At 46.1% G+C, this 14,497-nt stretch overlaps 2 protein-coding genes across 7 annotated transcripts; both read right to left on the bottom strand.

Moving 5' to 3' along the window:
* Nucleotides 1-843: 843 nt before the first annotated feature.
* slc22a3 (solute carrier family 22 member 3) lies at nt 844-5,013 on the bottom strand. Of its 5 annotated transcripts, XM_052086641.1 has the most exons (10): nt 4,438-5,013; nt 3,961-4,064; nt 3,742-3,896; nt 3,468-3,636; nt 3,277-3,394; nt 2,779-3,178; nt 2,602-2,710; nt 1,446-1,558; nt 1,233-1,332; nt 844-1,026 (listed from the first exon to the last, which is right to left on the bottom strand). In XM_052086641.1, the coding sequence occupies exons 1-10, from the start codon at nt 4,822-4,824 to the stop codon at nt 984-986; spliced, it is 1,698 nt and encodes a 565-aa protein (XP_051942601.1). In that variant the 5' UTR covers nt 4,825-5,013; the 3' UTR covers nt 844-983. The 5 variants fall into 5 exon arrangements, 4 of the variants coding, with proteins under 4 accessions (XP_051942601.1, XP_051942603.1, XP_051942602.1 ...); XR_007966813.1 differs by lacking the exon at nt 844-1,026 and having other exon boundaries at nt 2,506-2,710; XM_052086643.1 differs by lacking the exon at nt 844-1,026 and having other exon boundaries at nt 1,446-1,529.
* Nucleotides 5,014-6,693: 1,680 nt separating this feature from the next.
* Nucleotides 6,694-14,030, bottom strand: txlnbb (taxilin beta b). Of its 2 annotated transcripts, none has more exons than XM_052086646.1 (10): nt 13,938-14,030; nt 12,266-12,550; nt 10,868-10,959; nt 10,576-10,746; nt 9,803-9,997; nt 9,544-9,663; nt 9,403-9,477; nt 8,721-8,813; nt 8,526-8,621; nt 6,694-7,200 (listed from the first exon to the last, which is right to left on the bottom strand). In XM_052086646.1, exons 2-10 carry the CDS (start codon nt 12,489-12,491, stop codon nt 6,784-6,786), a joined length of 1,485 nt encoding a protein of 494 aa, XP_051942606.1. In that variant the 5' UTR covers nt 12,492-12,550; nt 13,938-14,030; the 3' UTR covers nt 6,694-6,783. The 2 variants fall into 2 exon arrangements, with proteins under 2 accessions (XP_051942606.1, XP_051942605.1); XM_052086645.1 differs by lacking the exon at nt 13,938-14,030 and adding an exon at nt 13,672-13,688.
* Nucleotides 14,031-14,497: the final 467 nt, after the last annotated feature.

The raw sequence follows: 14,497 nt of genomic DNA on the forward strand, positions 1-14,497 counted from the left end.
TGAATCCTAAAATCCGTTGATCGAAAAAGATTATTTTGTTTTGTGCGTTTCCGGGTGTTGCCGAGCATATTTTCTCAGTCACCATCATATATATTTTTTTTAATGGCGTGAAGGGAAACCCACTTCTCACGCATAGCAGCGATCTTCAGCACAGTTACTGCGTACGGGTCGTTCCATTCAGTTGACGCGACGTATGTGGGGCAGCTTTTGTTGGCCTCCCTCAGACGTTTCTGGGTAAACGTTCGGCGGGACAAAGGCTTGAACAAAAACATGCCTCAATTAGATACGCAGCCTACAAATAGATGTCTTCAACAATCCCTGGTATTGTTGTCTGGATTTTACAAAAAGAAACAAAAAGAAGTTTAAATCTCACACATTTCTTTATTGGTGCTTCTAAAATAGACATGATTCCGACAAAAATGTCTGACAAGGAGAAAGTAACAGACAGATGATGATGTTATTTTGATTGAATTTGTTCTGAGAACACGAGCGGGAGACGGGCCTTGTCCACACAATAAATTAAGCGCCGGGTGGCGATGAATGGGCATTCACTACCCCGTTTTCATTGGGAATCCTTTGAAATGATCACCTTGTGAAACAATGGATGCATCAGATTCACAATTTTGGGCTCTCCCATCTGTCAAGGATGCGGAGCTTCAGATTGGAGCTCATTTCCCGGGGAGGCGTTCGTCAAAGTACCAAGAATTTGCCCCAAAACAGCTGGTCCAAACCCAAGTCGCCTGCCTACTTCTTCTCCTTCAACTTCTGGCATAACCTTTTCATCCTTTCCAGGAGCTACTAACGGATGCACTTTGTGGGCTGGTTGCGATTGGGACACATTAAATGTCACTAGGATACATGAGTAAATAATTGAAGGAGCATGTGAGGCCCCCCCCCCCCCCACCAGAAAAGCAATCGATTTGTCAGAATCATCAGCGAAATACAGAAAGATGCCAACATCTTCACGAGACTCCCTCCTCTTGTCATGTCATGGAGTCGTTTGCCTCCTTGGATTGGTTTGGTTTTCTACAAGAGAGAGGACATTAGAGCTTGTTCAAGTGGATGCCACATCCTGAAGGAAGCACGCTACACGCATCCCGATTTTTATTATGATTTTTATACCTTCCCAATTACAACGCATATTTGGCATCAATGAAAAGGCGCCGCAGGGCATCCAGACTGCCGGTCGATGCGACGAAGAAAGAAGAAGGGTAAAAAAAAACAAATTGCACCTTCTTAGATTCTCCATGTCCTCGATGGTCTCCGGCAGCGCAACTCCTTTCATCTCCGGCAACAGCGTCACCGAGCCGCAGTTAATAACTGCCAAAGCCCCTTCAACAACAACAAAAAACACGCACGCACGATTTGTGGTAAAGCCTCATTCATTTACGTCGGGCACCTCACAAGATCATGGCATCGGATCGGTGGGACATTTTCGACTGTACCGTAGACGTAAAAGGGGAGCTCCTGCCTCAAGGTTGTCAGCCGGTAGAGCAGCAGTGGAGCCACAATGACTCCAGCGTCGCAGGCTGACGAACACACGCACACGCCCAGATTTCTAGGCAAACGGGACATGGTCATGCAACGGAAGAGGCCCCGTCCCCTCTGAGCCACCGCATAGTTCTCTGTACCTCAAACAGGGTCTGGTCCGCAGACCTGAGGCACCGGCGTAGCGGTGGAGGAGCTCAGGCCATTTAAAGATTTGAAAACAAATGGTAGGATCTTAAAAAGAACTCTAAAATGTACGGGGAGCCAACGAAGGGAGTTGCGTGCTCACTCTTACGAGTTCCTGTTAAGAGGTGAGCAGCAGCATTTTGGACCCACTGGAGACGCTTCATGGAGGATTGTCTGACTCCATAGTAAAGTGCATGACAGTAATCCAGACGGGAAGATGCCAGTTACCTACTGTGAAAAAAACTGGATTGAACAATGGCACCGATTTACCGGTCCAATTTAAAATCACTGTCCAGTTTAAGACAAGTTGGCTTAAGATACGGAAGCCAGGGGGCCCCAAGTCGACAGGATGGGCTGTGCAAGGGGCACCGGGGCCAAGCACCATCGCTTCTTTTCCTAGACATTTTGTGCCATCCCGGTCTTAATTTCCTCCAGCTAGGATAAAAGTGGTCTCAATGAGTCAGTCCGGATAATTGGGCTTTTTCTACCACGCGCACAATGCGCAAACGTTTGGGATGTCGGTCTTTCTGGTTGAAGGGTCCAGATAAACTATTTACAATATTGATGTGATATGGCAAAGTTTAGAACGTCTTCCTCACAGTTCTGAGGTTCAAGTTTTGAGACCTTGCTCTTCCTATTTGGCCTTCGCATGTCCTCCCTGACGTGTTTTGTTTGTCTATACGTGCCCCGGGATTTGGCCAGCGACCGGTCCCGGGGTCTGTCTGGTTTTTTTTCAAAGGCGCCAGCACACCCACAACCCACATGAGGGCACGCAGTATTTTAAAAAAATATGTATTTCAAAGGATCAATGTGTCTGAGTTTCAGGCTTACAAAAACCGTTCCTGGATCTTTTCTTGTTGCTACACCGCTCCATTCTGACGGCATACATCTTGCGAAAGAAGTGTCTCGCAATCATCACTTTCGCACCTCAGAGTGGTGGGATACAGCTCGGTGTTTGCAAAGCTGAGCGTCTCCAGTGTCGTGGCAACGGCGAGTCTGCCGATGAAGACCACGGCTTTTTTCAACCAGGAAAGCTCTGCGGTAGAAGGTCCCATTTCAGAAACGCGGATGACGGGGAGGGGGGGGGGGTCACCTCGAACCTACCCGAGGAAATGAAGGGGGCGGCCAGGCAGGCCAGCCCCGCGATTAAATTGGTCAACGCCAACAGGGAGCGTCTGCCGATTCTGTCAACCAGCAGGTAGAAAATGAGGCCCGTGGGGAGTTCCACCGCCGCAGAGATGAAGGAGTCCAGGAAGTGGTTGTCGCCCGTGATCCCCAGGCGCAAAACCAGACCGTAGAACACAATACTGCTTGAAAACCTGCGGAGGCGGAACGAAGGCAATCCCTTGACTGTGGGGAAGGAATGCGGTCCAACCGTGAGGATCATCAAACTGACTTGCCAGGCATAAACTAAAATGAGTGTGTTCCTCCTGATGGCGCGGGTCCTGAACAAGTCCAGAAAGGATAAAGTATGTTGTTCTTTCTTCGTCTCCAGAGGAGTCATCTAAAGGGAATCACATGGGGATCATACAGTAGCTCTTACCTCCCTACAAAAAAAATTGATTCGTCGCAAAAAGTTCTGGATGGTGGGTAGTAGTGTACCTCTTGGAGGTTCTGTGGCAAGCTTCGTCCGTTGCACTTAGCGATATCGGCCACGATCCGCATGGCCTCCGATTTCCTCCTCTGAGAGAACAGCCAGCGCGGGGACTCGGCGATCATCCTGGACAAACCGCATTCTTTTGTCGGATGCCCTGAATTGGATTATGGAAGTGGGACCGCGGGAAAATAGTTACCAGTAATACGGGATAAAGAGGAACCAGGGTAGGGTCATGATAAGTTGCAGAGTCTTCCAGGAGGGTACCAAGTACGCCAAGCCGGGCAGGATCATCATGCCGATGGAGAAGAACGATCGGCACACCATGGACACCAGTTTCCTGTTGTTCGAGCTGAAGAACTCAAACACTGGATTTGGATCAAATTCAAGATGGTTTAATTGACATTTTGGTCAATCCCAGCAAATGTTTGACCATAAGCGGGGTACGCGCACGCATGAATCGGGGTACATACGCAGTACATAGCATGACGTCCACGCTCCCTTTTCCAAAAACCCTTGCAGGAAGCGAAATGCCAGAAGCAGCGGGTACCACGGCGACAGCATGACGCCCAAGCCCGCCAGACCGAGGCAAAACATGAAGGCAATGAAACAAGGCTTCCTGCCGAACCTGTGAGGAAGGGACGTCTTAGGAACGTTTCATTCGCCGGGATAATTTCCACCGAAATAAAAACCTGTCGGACAAGTAGCCGGTGATGAAAGCGCCGACGAATAGGCCGCACGCCATCGCGACTTGATTGAGATCGGCGAGCCAGGATCTCTCGCACACCAACGAGAACTGTGGGGGGGGGGAGATTTGGTTGATGGTTCGATTGGCCTTGTGGTGGACCACCCTCATCTGCTCCGGAAAGATTCTTGGTGTCTCCAGAAGTCTTCCAGATAGCCCCCTAAAAAGTCTCTAGATTTGTCGCTAGTCACTTTTAAAACCTTACCCAGGTGCGTTACTATGGCGACAGAGTCACATGAATGAGCGAGGCCGATTGGCAGTCAAGCCATCCCCTGTTCTCGATGTGAATTTCTCTCCAAATTTTTTTGGTAGACGCAATTTTCGGTCGGGGAAAAAAAAACATTTGTCCCGAGTCTACTTCGAGAGACCGTCTCAATAGCACTGCTCAGTTGAACAGATCAGAATAGAAAACGGCGACACGTACCTCAGAGACGATCGTGGAATAGTTTTTATCGAAAACCCACCCGCCGTCGCACGGCGTCACGGGGGTCTTGTTGGACGCCAGCATTTTTTCCAGTTCATCGCAAGTTTCGTGAGTCAGGTTCAAGCGGAACCTGTTGCAACGGCTGAAGGACGCTTCCGAGCGGGGGATGGTGACCTCCCTGACCTCCGCTTCCGTCCAGTCGCACTCGCGCCGCAGCCGCTTGGCCTCCGGGATGGCGCACCAGTGATCCGGCGTCTTGCCTAGGAAAACCACCCCCACCAGGACAAAAGAGAAAGGGATCAGCGGCAGGGAGCAGAGCACCAATAATCTCTTCTGGAAAAATCCAAAGTCTCCAATTTGCACGATGAGGTCGCTGAAATCCGCCATCGAGGCGAAGGAAGTCGTTAGAGGGGAAGCGCACGGCGGTTGTTTATAAGGAGCGGTCTGGAGCAGCTCAAAGTCCCGACTTCGTTATCAGTCGGGAGTTTTTTTGCCGTCCCTTCCTGGAGGGGGAAGCGACTTTCGCATCGACCTTATATGTGTCTTTGACTGGCGTCTGATTTATGCGACAAGTCCATTTTCTTTTCCCAAAGCAAGCTCTTCCTTTGACCACTCAGCATTTTTTTTGTTGTTGTCTCAGAGAATTGATCTATTGCGTGTCATAGATGACCTGCTTTGTTCTTTAATCCCGCCCACCGAGACTTTACATTCAGACTCCTGTGTTATTTGTTGACTTCAGTGAGCAGTCCCCCCCCCCCCACTACCCTCCTTAAAAAATCAGTTTTGTTGAAACGTGTATCCTGCAGGATTCTAGCGTCTTTTTTTCTATACAGTGTTTTTGTGACAATGTCGTAGTTATTTTTTTTTTCAAGAAATTGGGGATTCAAAAAATAATTTTATGGGAGTGAAATTGAATTTTTTAGATCTTTTTAAAAAACATTTTAATCCTAGAATAAAAATTTTTTGGAGGAAATGTCTTACTGAAAAAACAAAGTTTGATTTTTATTACAAAAATAAATTTTGGGGAGAAAAAAAAGAGAATTGAATCTCATGTGAGTAAATGGAATATTATTTCTTTTTCAGGGATTTTTTTTTTGTCAAGAAAAAAAAATCAAATTATGACCATGAAGTTGTATATTAAATTTTTTTTAAAATATTTGTTTAAATTTCAAATCAATTTGATGGCACTGAATTAGTTTTTTTCATGAAACTCATTCCATTGACAATGAAGTACATTTTATGACAAAGCTGGAATTATATTCTCTACAATCTTACGGGACAAAATCCAAACTTTTATGGATAAAATAAATATTTAGAATAAATTATTTTAAAAAATAAATATTTTCCCCCAAAAAATGATTATCATTCTATATTTTGAGACTCATATGACGTGGGATAAATAAATGAATAAAATGTAAATCTGAAAAAAAGTGGATGTCATGAGATGATGCAGAGTGGCACACGTTTGCCGTTAGCGGCTAATCGGTCGACTAATGATTGATAGCTCCGCCTGTTTTCTTGCCGCTTCACCTCGGATCAAAGCCGCACGGACCTTTTGTGGACGGCGCCGTTGTTGTCTTTGTCAGTCCTCTTATCGGCGTCTGCGCCTCTGCCCGGCCATTGTTTGACCACGGAGAGAAAATTTACGCAGCCCTGACAGGCACGTGCATTCAGGCTGACGTTTCCGTAGCGACGACAAAAACAAACCCGCTGACAAAAGCATGCCTCGGTGCACGTGTCAAAGTCTCCTTAACCGTGCGGCAGATGGCGCTGTTATTTTTTTTTTGCTTTGCTCTTGATGCGAGAGACTTGCGTTTATTGATGAGTCGTCGGTATGGGGCTTTGTTTTCTATCCACCTGCTTCATCGTGTTTTTTTTTAAATTTTGTGTGTGTGTGTGTGTATTTACAAAGTTTATAAGAAAATGATAAGAGAGCAGATCGTATTTATTCATGTATCATGGCTGAACCGCCCCCCCTTCCCCCTGAGGTTTGTTATTAGTAATATTATTATTAAGATAAGATAAGATATCCTTTATTTGTCCCACACAGGGGAAATTTACAGTTTATTTATATAATAATTATAATTATAATTATAAAAATTATAAAAATAATTTTATAATAATAATTTATTATTATATAAATAATATATAATACTATAGGAGTCGAAAATAATTCCCGACTGGAAAAAAAAATCAGTTTATGTAAATATATCTGGTAGAAACTGCAAAGGCTGAAATATATTTGTTGAACCTCTCTTTTCTCTCTTTCTTTTTTTTTTTTTTTTTTTTTTTTTTTTTATTGCCATGAAAATAACACACACAGTACAAAGCCGATCATTGGAAGTGTCAGTCGACAGACTCCAGTTCCAAATGTTCCTGGCATTCGTCGCTCTGCTGTGTGCGCTTCTCCGCCGCTCGCTGGGCGCCTTCGGAAGCTCCCGGCGTCGTGGCGTCCGCCGCGGGGGCCATGTTGGAGCCGGCGATCTCCTTCAGGAGGGCCCGCTCGGCTTTCAGTTTGGCCAGCTCCTGGCTCAGATGGTTTTCCGGCGCGGCGGCGGGCCCCGCGGGGGCCGCGCTCGCTGCGTCTTCCTCGGGGGTCTCCTTCTCGGGGACCTCCTCCTTCGTCCCCTCGCTCGGTTGACCTTCGGCCGCTTGCGCCTTCTCATAGAGACTCTTCCTCTCGTCTTGCAAAGCCCTGCACAGACTTTCCAACTTCTGGTTCTTGATGGCGATCACCTCCAGCTCTTTGTCCCTCACGGCTTTCTGCAGCGCACAATTTTTAAACGGTCCATGTCATCATCGTACACAGTGACGAGAAAAAGCAAGTCGTCGGTTAGGAAAGTAGTACTTTTCTTCAACAGGGTGCCCTGGCGTGGGGGGCGGGGTCAGGATGTGTTGTCGGCAATCTAATTTGATGCAAGCGCGGGTGATGTTTTCTGTTGTCGTACTTTTTAAGAACATTCAAATTATTCTCGAACAGTCGATGACTTGGAAATTCTGCTGAGTGACGATTGCGGCGACCGTTCATAAAAATTGGAGGGAAAAAAACAACATAATTTGCATCGTCATTTAGAACGCGGCGTATTTCAATCTGTAAACGTGTCACAGCTTTGAGGAAAAAAGTGAGAATTTTAGATTCAAAGTTTAGATTAAAGGTGTGTGTTTTTTAGAGAAGGGTCAATCTGGTGGGTATTTTTAGATGAAAAAATAACATTTCATTAAAAAAAAATCTTATAAAATAATATTTTTCTTATTCTAATGGATCAGTGATTCTCGAAGTGCACTTGCATTTAAAAAAAAATCAAAATCGTTAATTACCATTTCAATCTTTTTTTTGTTACATGCCTCATGTTTAGTGCTTGATTTTGATTTAGTTTTTTTTAAATAACATCGATATACTTTATCTGAATAAAAATACTGTGTTTTTTTTTTATGAGCGCTTTGGCCTATTACGCTACTGTACAATTTAATGTTGGTCATAATGGTGGCTTTGGACTATTGAAAGTTTTTTTTTTTTTTTAGGTGGTGTAAAGTGAGAAACGTTTGAGGACCACTATTACTGTGTTGAGGTGTGATGGGGTGGTTGGGGGGGGGGGGGGGGTTATCGTCCTTCCTCTCCATTAAAAGTCATACTCAAGTTAAAAGTTGTATTCTCACGATATATTTTGGGGACAAAAAAAAAAGTCACTATCCTTTGCGAAAAACCTGCGAAAAAATAACAAATGATCGGAACTTAACTCTTCCGTTTCATCCTCGCCAAGGCAACCGTACCAGAAAGAGCAGCACAATGTCCACTGCGTTATCATAAAAGGCAAACGATGTCAATCTTTCAAACGCTTATTGGAGGTTGGTCCCCAATATAATTTATTCCCTCCCTGCCCCGCCCCCCACCAATGCATTCAGTGTCAATGAGACAGTTTGTTTGTTGTTTTTTTTGCTTCACACGGGCCAGCCTGCTCCCCTTCTCAATCTTGTGATCTCATTTTGAGTCTGACATCTCCCGCCGCTTTGTTTGAGCTATAATGAGCATCGCGCACGCCGTACATCAGTTGATTAGGGAAGAACAAAGGCAAGAAAAGGGCCCTTACATCCGCCACCATGTCGACGAGACTCTTGTTGCAGCCGTCGAAGCGACTCTTCCATGATTGACACTCTTTCTCCAGCTTCCTCATCTTCTTGGCCATCTTGGAGCACAACAAAACATGTGAAAAGCGCCTAAAAATATCGCCCCCCCCCCACTCCCCTCGCGCCTCCTCTTCCCTTCAAAGGCCCGCCATTCGTACTTTATCCATGTCCTGTTTGAAGCCGCTGTAGACGCTGTTACTTTTTGAAACGGTGCCCTGGATCTCGTCAAACTTCTTGGAGTACATGTCGAGCTGAGGAGACAAAATCAGTGTGACCGTACACGGCCTTCAAATTTGATTTCCAATATATATATATATAGTATATACATATTTTTTTCCCCTTCACCGACACAAAAAGCAAATGACAATATGTCGGTTTACGATCGGATATTTGCGTTAATTTGCATCAGCATCCACATGAAATGCACAGAAATGCTGCCAATATTGTTTCGGTAAATAAAGATGTTTGATGCAATGATGCAATATTATGAAAATAGTCGTACGTATTTAAAAAAAAAAATTGTGATACTTTTTCAAAATATGTACCGCTAATGTATTTCAGTTAAAAAAAAAAAAAAAAAAAAAAAGCTTAAAAAATATGCCGACACTCATATTTTTTTAACCGTAAAAATTTTGTGATGCGACATGAATAAAGCAGTGTTGTTTTTTTATTGGCGGGGGGATAAAAAGTCAGATTTTTCTTTATTTTAATGACATAAATTGGTAATTTACTAGAGGAAAGAATATATTTCAAGACAAAAACATTTTGGGGAATAAAGTTGCTAATTTGTTGCAAATTTATAATTTTTTTGAACAACATGATATTAATAACCGAGCTTACCTGCGCCTTCATGTCCACCTCGGTCTCCTTCAAAAGTTTTGCTTGTGATTTGTACTCTGCGGCTTTTTGGAGCAACTGTTGAAATTTGGCAAGAATGGCAGGATGGGCACCAGAGCAAAATTATTTTTCAAATCCACTTACCAGTTGTTTCTCCAGCTTGTGTTTTTCCTCGGCCTCCTTCAGCAACATGTTAGCCTGACTCAGCTTGGTGTCCAGAAGCTTCTCCTTCAGGTCACGGTGCTTGAACACCTTCTCCAGGTTCTGGAAGAGAGACTTTCCAAAGTGAAATGTCTGGTTTGAAGTCAAACTGAGGTACAGTGAGGTACAGCCCAGTTCTCCGAATTTCGGAAGAGGGAAAACAATCAAGCCATTGGTTGTGGACGGCGTGAGCCGCACGCACCGCCTCCCGCTGGTCGTACTGCGTAATGAGGCCCTTGAGTTTGTCGGCCAGGGCGTTGTTCTCCTGACACAGTTTGGTGTTGCGGCTGCTGTGCTCCTCGATCTGGGCCTGGATGTCGCTCAGGGTTCCCTGGAAGTGTGTGGTGATCTCCTTCCGCTTCAGGTCATCCTCTCGGCACCTCTGCAGCGTCTCCTCCTGCCGCCGCCGACATTGTTGGATTAGTGGGCGGGGCAAGAGTTGGCGCGAAAGGGTTAAGATAGTCAGTTAATTATATGGCTGTCATTTTTATTCTTTCCACCCTTCTTTGCTTTTTACATTATTATTATTGTACAATAATATAATTGTAACATCTATTTGTTACATATTTTGATGCATTTTTATACTTTAGAAAACATTTCTGTCTGAATTTTGGGCGGGCTTGGAACGGATTAGGGCATTTACATGCAAAACGCGTCTCTACTTACAAAAATGTTCTCGTTCAGAAATTTCTTCCAGGATCAATTAATTTCGTAAGTAGAGGCACCACTGTGTGATGTAAAAGACGAAGCGACGGCATCGTCTTTCTTAACACTGCAACAACTTTTTGCCAGCACGCAAACGGCCGATCGAAATAGGCGGCTCACACGCCAATATCTTGCATTTAGCGCGCCGCCGCTAACGGCAACGTCGATGCTCCGAGTGATTCACAAGTATCACGGGAAGAGCAAAACAGTCCAAGGAGTGGTTATGTTTCTCGAAATCTATGCGGTGAGTCCGCGATTTGGGCGGAGCACCTTCAAGGTCTTGTTGTGGCGCTGCAGTTCTCGGCAGAGTCCCTCCAGTTTGCTGCGAGCCAGGACGGCGCGACTGTGCTCGCTCTGCAGCTGGTCTTTCTCCTTCATCACTTGCAGAAGCTTCTTCTGCAGAACCTTCAGCTGCTTCTGGTCGCTCCGGTGCTCCTCCAGCTTTAAGACAGACAAACGGCACATGGATTCAATCCAGGTGTCGGCCACCCCGACGCTAACGCTCAGAGGTGAAGCGCAGGATTGGTCTGATTTGGCTCGCTGTCCGGGAAAGTCCACTCACCAGCTCGGCGTGCTTCTTGATGGTAGCTTCCAGTTTCTGCTCGGGAGTGTCCAGTTTGTTGAGACTTTGCATGAGGAGCATGGCCTCCTTTCCTGAGCAACAACAGAGGATCTCACATTTAGCATTCAAAATCACTGCCCAGACACTCGCTGTTTGTAAATCTGGGGATGTACACCTTTCAGTTAGTACACTTTGGATCCTTGGATCTGAATCCGGTTTGAAAGCACGCTGATGATGTCATTGTTATTGCTCTTGAAAGACCAAAACTTGAAATCCGTTTCAGATGTTTGAGGTTTGGTTCTTGCTAGGACCAGATCCCAAATCTGCATCTTGAACTCGATCTAGAAATATTCCATTTGTCTTTGGGTCACAATGTGTCCAGTTTATAGTTCATAAATCCTGATTTTAATCCAGATTTCAGATCTTGATTATTGTTGACAGTACATCCATTTTTCTTGGACCATACCAAAGATACAAATTTTGTCAAAATTTGGTTTGTCTGTGTCCAAACATTGTAGCTGTCCATAGCGAGGATATCAAGCTCTTTACGGAAACTGGACAGTATCTTTACTTTACTTTGGAGTCAGCCGGTCCTCCATTAAGCACCTTCAGCTGGTCCAGAATGCCGCTGCTCGCCTCTTGACTGGTACTGGTAGCACATAACTCCTACTCTGGCATCCCTTCACTGGCTCCCCATTTATTTTAGAGTTAGTTTCAAGATCTTCCTCTTTGTTTTCAAATCTCTGAATAATCTCGCGCCACCTTACCTCTCTGAGCTCATCCGCCCCTACACACCAGCCCGGCGCCTCAGGTCTCTGGACCAGACATGATTAGAAGTACCAAGAACTAAACTGAGGCTCAGAGGGGATCAAGCCTTTTCCGTTGCTGGTCCCTCTCTCTGGAATGACCTCCCACTGAACATTCGGCAAGCCTCCTCGCTGGCCCATCTTCAAAGCCCTCCTCAAAACTCACTTGTATTCTTTGGCATTCGACTCAGCATGACTTAGATTTGTTCTTGATTTTACTGTTTGCTGCTTTCTACCGCCTTTATTACCGATTCGTCTTACTGTTTATTGTGCATGTTAAATCGCTCCATGTACAGCACTTTGTATTCAGCAATGGCTGTTTGAAAGTGCTCTCTAAATACTGTTGACTTGAGTATCGAGGTGTACTTGGATCATACCAACGCGGCCGTTGAATCTCTCGCAAGTGCCTTTGTCTTTGGTTAGCATGGGTAGCACCCACGCGGACCCAACAAACCAAACCAAACCAAACTCACTCAATTCAATTGAAATCTGTTCTGATTTACTGTCCCGATTTTCTAAGCAGAGATTTCAGGTTTCCTGTGGAAGCTACACCTGACGTAACATCTATTCAAGTTGTCTGTACAAAACCTACCCAAGCTTTTGAGCATCTTTTTCTCCAGTTTCTGCTCCCGTCGGGTGTTTGGCTGAACCTCCTCTGTGTCTTCTGGCTCATCTGGAGCCTCGTCTGCCTGGTAGGTGCTGATGATGTCCTCCAGTTGCTTGCCGAGGTCGTCGGTCAGGTCAGCAGGAGTGTCTCCGGCCGACACCGCCGGGGTGCTCCCGGCTTGGGTGGTGCTGTTCTCTGGAGAGGACTCCATCTTTGTTTGGTGTCACTCGGAGGCAATCGTTCGCCGTTTCTTTGTGATTTTGAATGGTTCTGTAATGCAGACCTCCATTCAGCATCTCCAGTTGGTCCATATAACTCCTACTCTGGCATCCCTCCACTGGCTCCCTCTACATTTTGGAGTTCCTTTTAAGATCACATTTTCTTTAGTATTAATTTATCGGCCGGACGTTGTATGGGTCTGTCGTGGTGAAGAAGGAGCTGAGCCAAAGGGCGAAGCTCTCAATTTACCGGTCGATCTACGTTCCAACCCTCATCTATGGTCACGAGCTATGGGTCATGACCGAAAGAACGAGATCCCGGATACAAGCGGCCGAAATGAGTTTTCTCCGCAGGGTGTCCGGGCTCTCCCTTAGAGATAAGGTGAGGAGCTCGGTCATCCGGGAGGGGCTCCGAGTCGAGCCGCTTCTCCTCCACATCGAGAGGAGCCAGATGAGGTGGCTTGGGCATCTGATTCGGATGCCTCCTGAACGCCTCCCTGGTGAGGTGTTCCGGGCATGTCCCACCGGGAGGAGACCCCGAGGAAGACCCAGGACACGCTGGAGAGACTGTCACCCAGCTGGCCTGGGAACGCCTCGGGATCCCCCGGGGCGAGCTGGAAGAAGTAGCTAGGGAGAGGGAAGTATGGGCTTCCCTGCTAAAGCTGTCGCCCCTGCGACCCGGCCCCGGATAAGCGGTAGAAGATGGATGGATTTATCGGGTTGTTTGTTGTTGGACTTATGACTTTTGCGGTGTTTTTTTTTGTTTTGTTGTTGTTTTGGCGGTTGTTTTGAAGTGCTCTTGGAATTCGGTTGAGTTGAGACTCTAAATTTACTTTCATTACGACTTTAATTTTTTTTTTCACCAATTATTAAATTGCTGCGAAAGGAAAAGATCATTGGTCATGGTACAGGACAGAGCTTCCATTTTGACTGGACCATTTCATACTAAATTGATGTGAATCGCGCAGGTTATGCTTACATGCATTCAAAAAGGGAGCGATGGAAAAAACAAGCAGTTGGAGAATGTTTACGCGCATAAAATTAGCGCAGCCTTCACGCTGCTTTTCACAAGCTGAGCGCACGGCACCTGTTCCAGAGCCACGGGGCTATTTTAAGACTCTCTTTACATGGGCAAGACATTTATTTATTTCCTCCTAAACCCACGCTACTTACTGATGGTTGGCAGTGGCGGCGGCAGCTGCGTGCACAAAAAAAAAAAAAAACCGGCAGTGATTCGCTTTGAATAACTTGGAAGGGAAGCTAAAATGGCAAGATTGACAAGTCGTCACTGTCGTCGAAGTCAATGACATACGATGAGCAAACAAGCACGTAGCGGTTAAAAATCCAATCAAATCAAATAACGCCGTTTATGTCAGGTTCATGTTATCTTCATGCGAATGGGCTAAAGCCAGCTAACACGCAAGGGAAAGGGGTCTTACCGGGACCGAGGGCCGGAGGGGGAAAGAAAGAGCGCCGAGGGGCTCGGACAGGCTTCCTGCCACCACAGATGCAACAGCTGTGATAAGACCACCTCAAAATAGACCAACCCCCGAGCAGGGGGAGAATTGACGAGGTGTTGGGGGTGCAGGACAGGACGCTATAACCTCCTCACGACTCCCCCCCCAAAATAAAACAGCTGGCACCTTGTCACACACTGGTCATTGACACCGTGGGTGGGAATTGGGATTCACTGAACACTCACGGTTTCGTGGTTTGCCAAATATTTGATCCGTGGATTTGCATCAGGCGGGTAACCCGGTGGACAAGTGGTTAGCGCGTTGACCTCACAGTGCAGAGGCCCAAGGTTCGATTCCAGCTCTGGCCTTCCTGTGTGGAGTTTGCATGGTCTCCTTGGGCCTGCGTGGGTTTTCTCCGGGTACTCCGGTTTCCTCCCACGTTCCAAAAACATGCATTACCCTTCGCTGCCCGAAGCGATACGCTCGGAGGTGACATCATTTGCACCACACCTTCAATCAGGAATTTTCGCAAGCCTTCCGGC

The sequence above is a fragment of the Hippocampus zosterae genome, chromosome 14, assembly GCF_025434085.1.
Source record: "Hippocampus zosterae strain Florida chromosome 14, ASM2543408v3, whole genome shotgun sequence".
Taxonomy (NCBI): domain Eukaryota; kingdom Metazoa; phylum Chordata; class Actinopteri; order Syngnathiformes; family Syngnathidae; genus Hippocampus; species Hippocampus zosterae.

Bases quoted from the DNA above. Each gene is read 5' to 3' on its own strand.
- slc22a3 (XM_052086641.1), bottom strand. From the start codon at position 4,824: ATGGCGGATTTCAGCGACCTCATCGTGCAAATTGGAGACTTTGGATTT. The intron at 4,065-4,437 runs GTACGTGTCGCC...CCCCCCCCACAG, and splicing joins ATTCCACGATCGTCTCTGAG to TTCTCGTTGGTGTGCGAGAG. The intron at 1,559-2,601 runs GTGCGAAAGTGA...CCGTTTGCCTAG, and splicing joins CTGTATCCCACCACTCTGAG to AAATCTGGGCGTGTGCGTGT.
- txlnbb (XM_052086646.1), bottom strand. From the start codon at position 12,491: ATGGAGTCCTCTCCAGAGAACAGCACCACCCAAGCCGGGAGCACCCCG. The intron at 9,664-9,802 runs GTGCGTGCGGCT...TCTCTCTTCCAG, and splicing joins AGTACGACCAGCGGGAGGCG to AACCTGGAGAAGGTGTTCAA. The intron at 9,478-9,543 runs GTAAGTGGATTT...AAATTTCAACAG, and splicing joins ACAAGCTGGAGAAACAACTG to TTGCTCCAAAAAGCCGCAGA.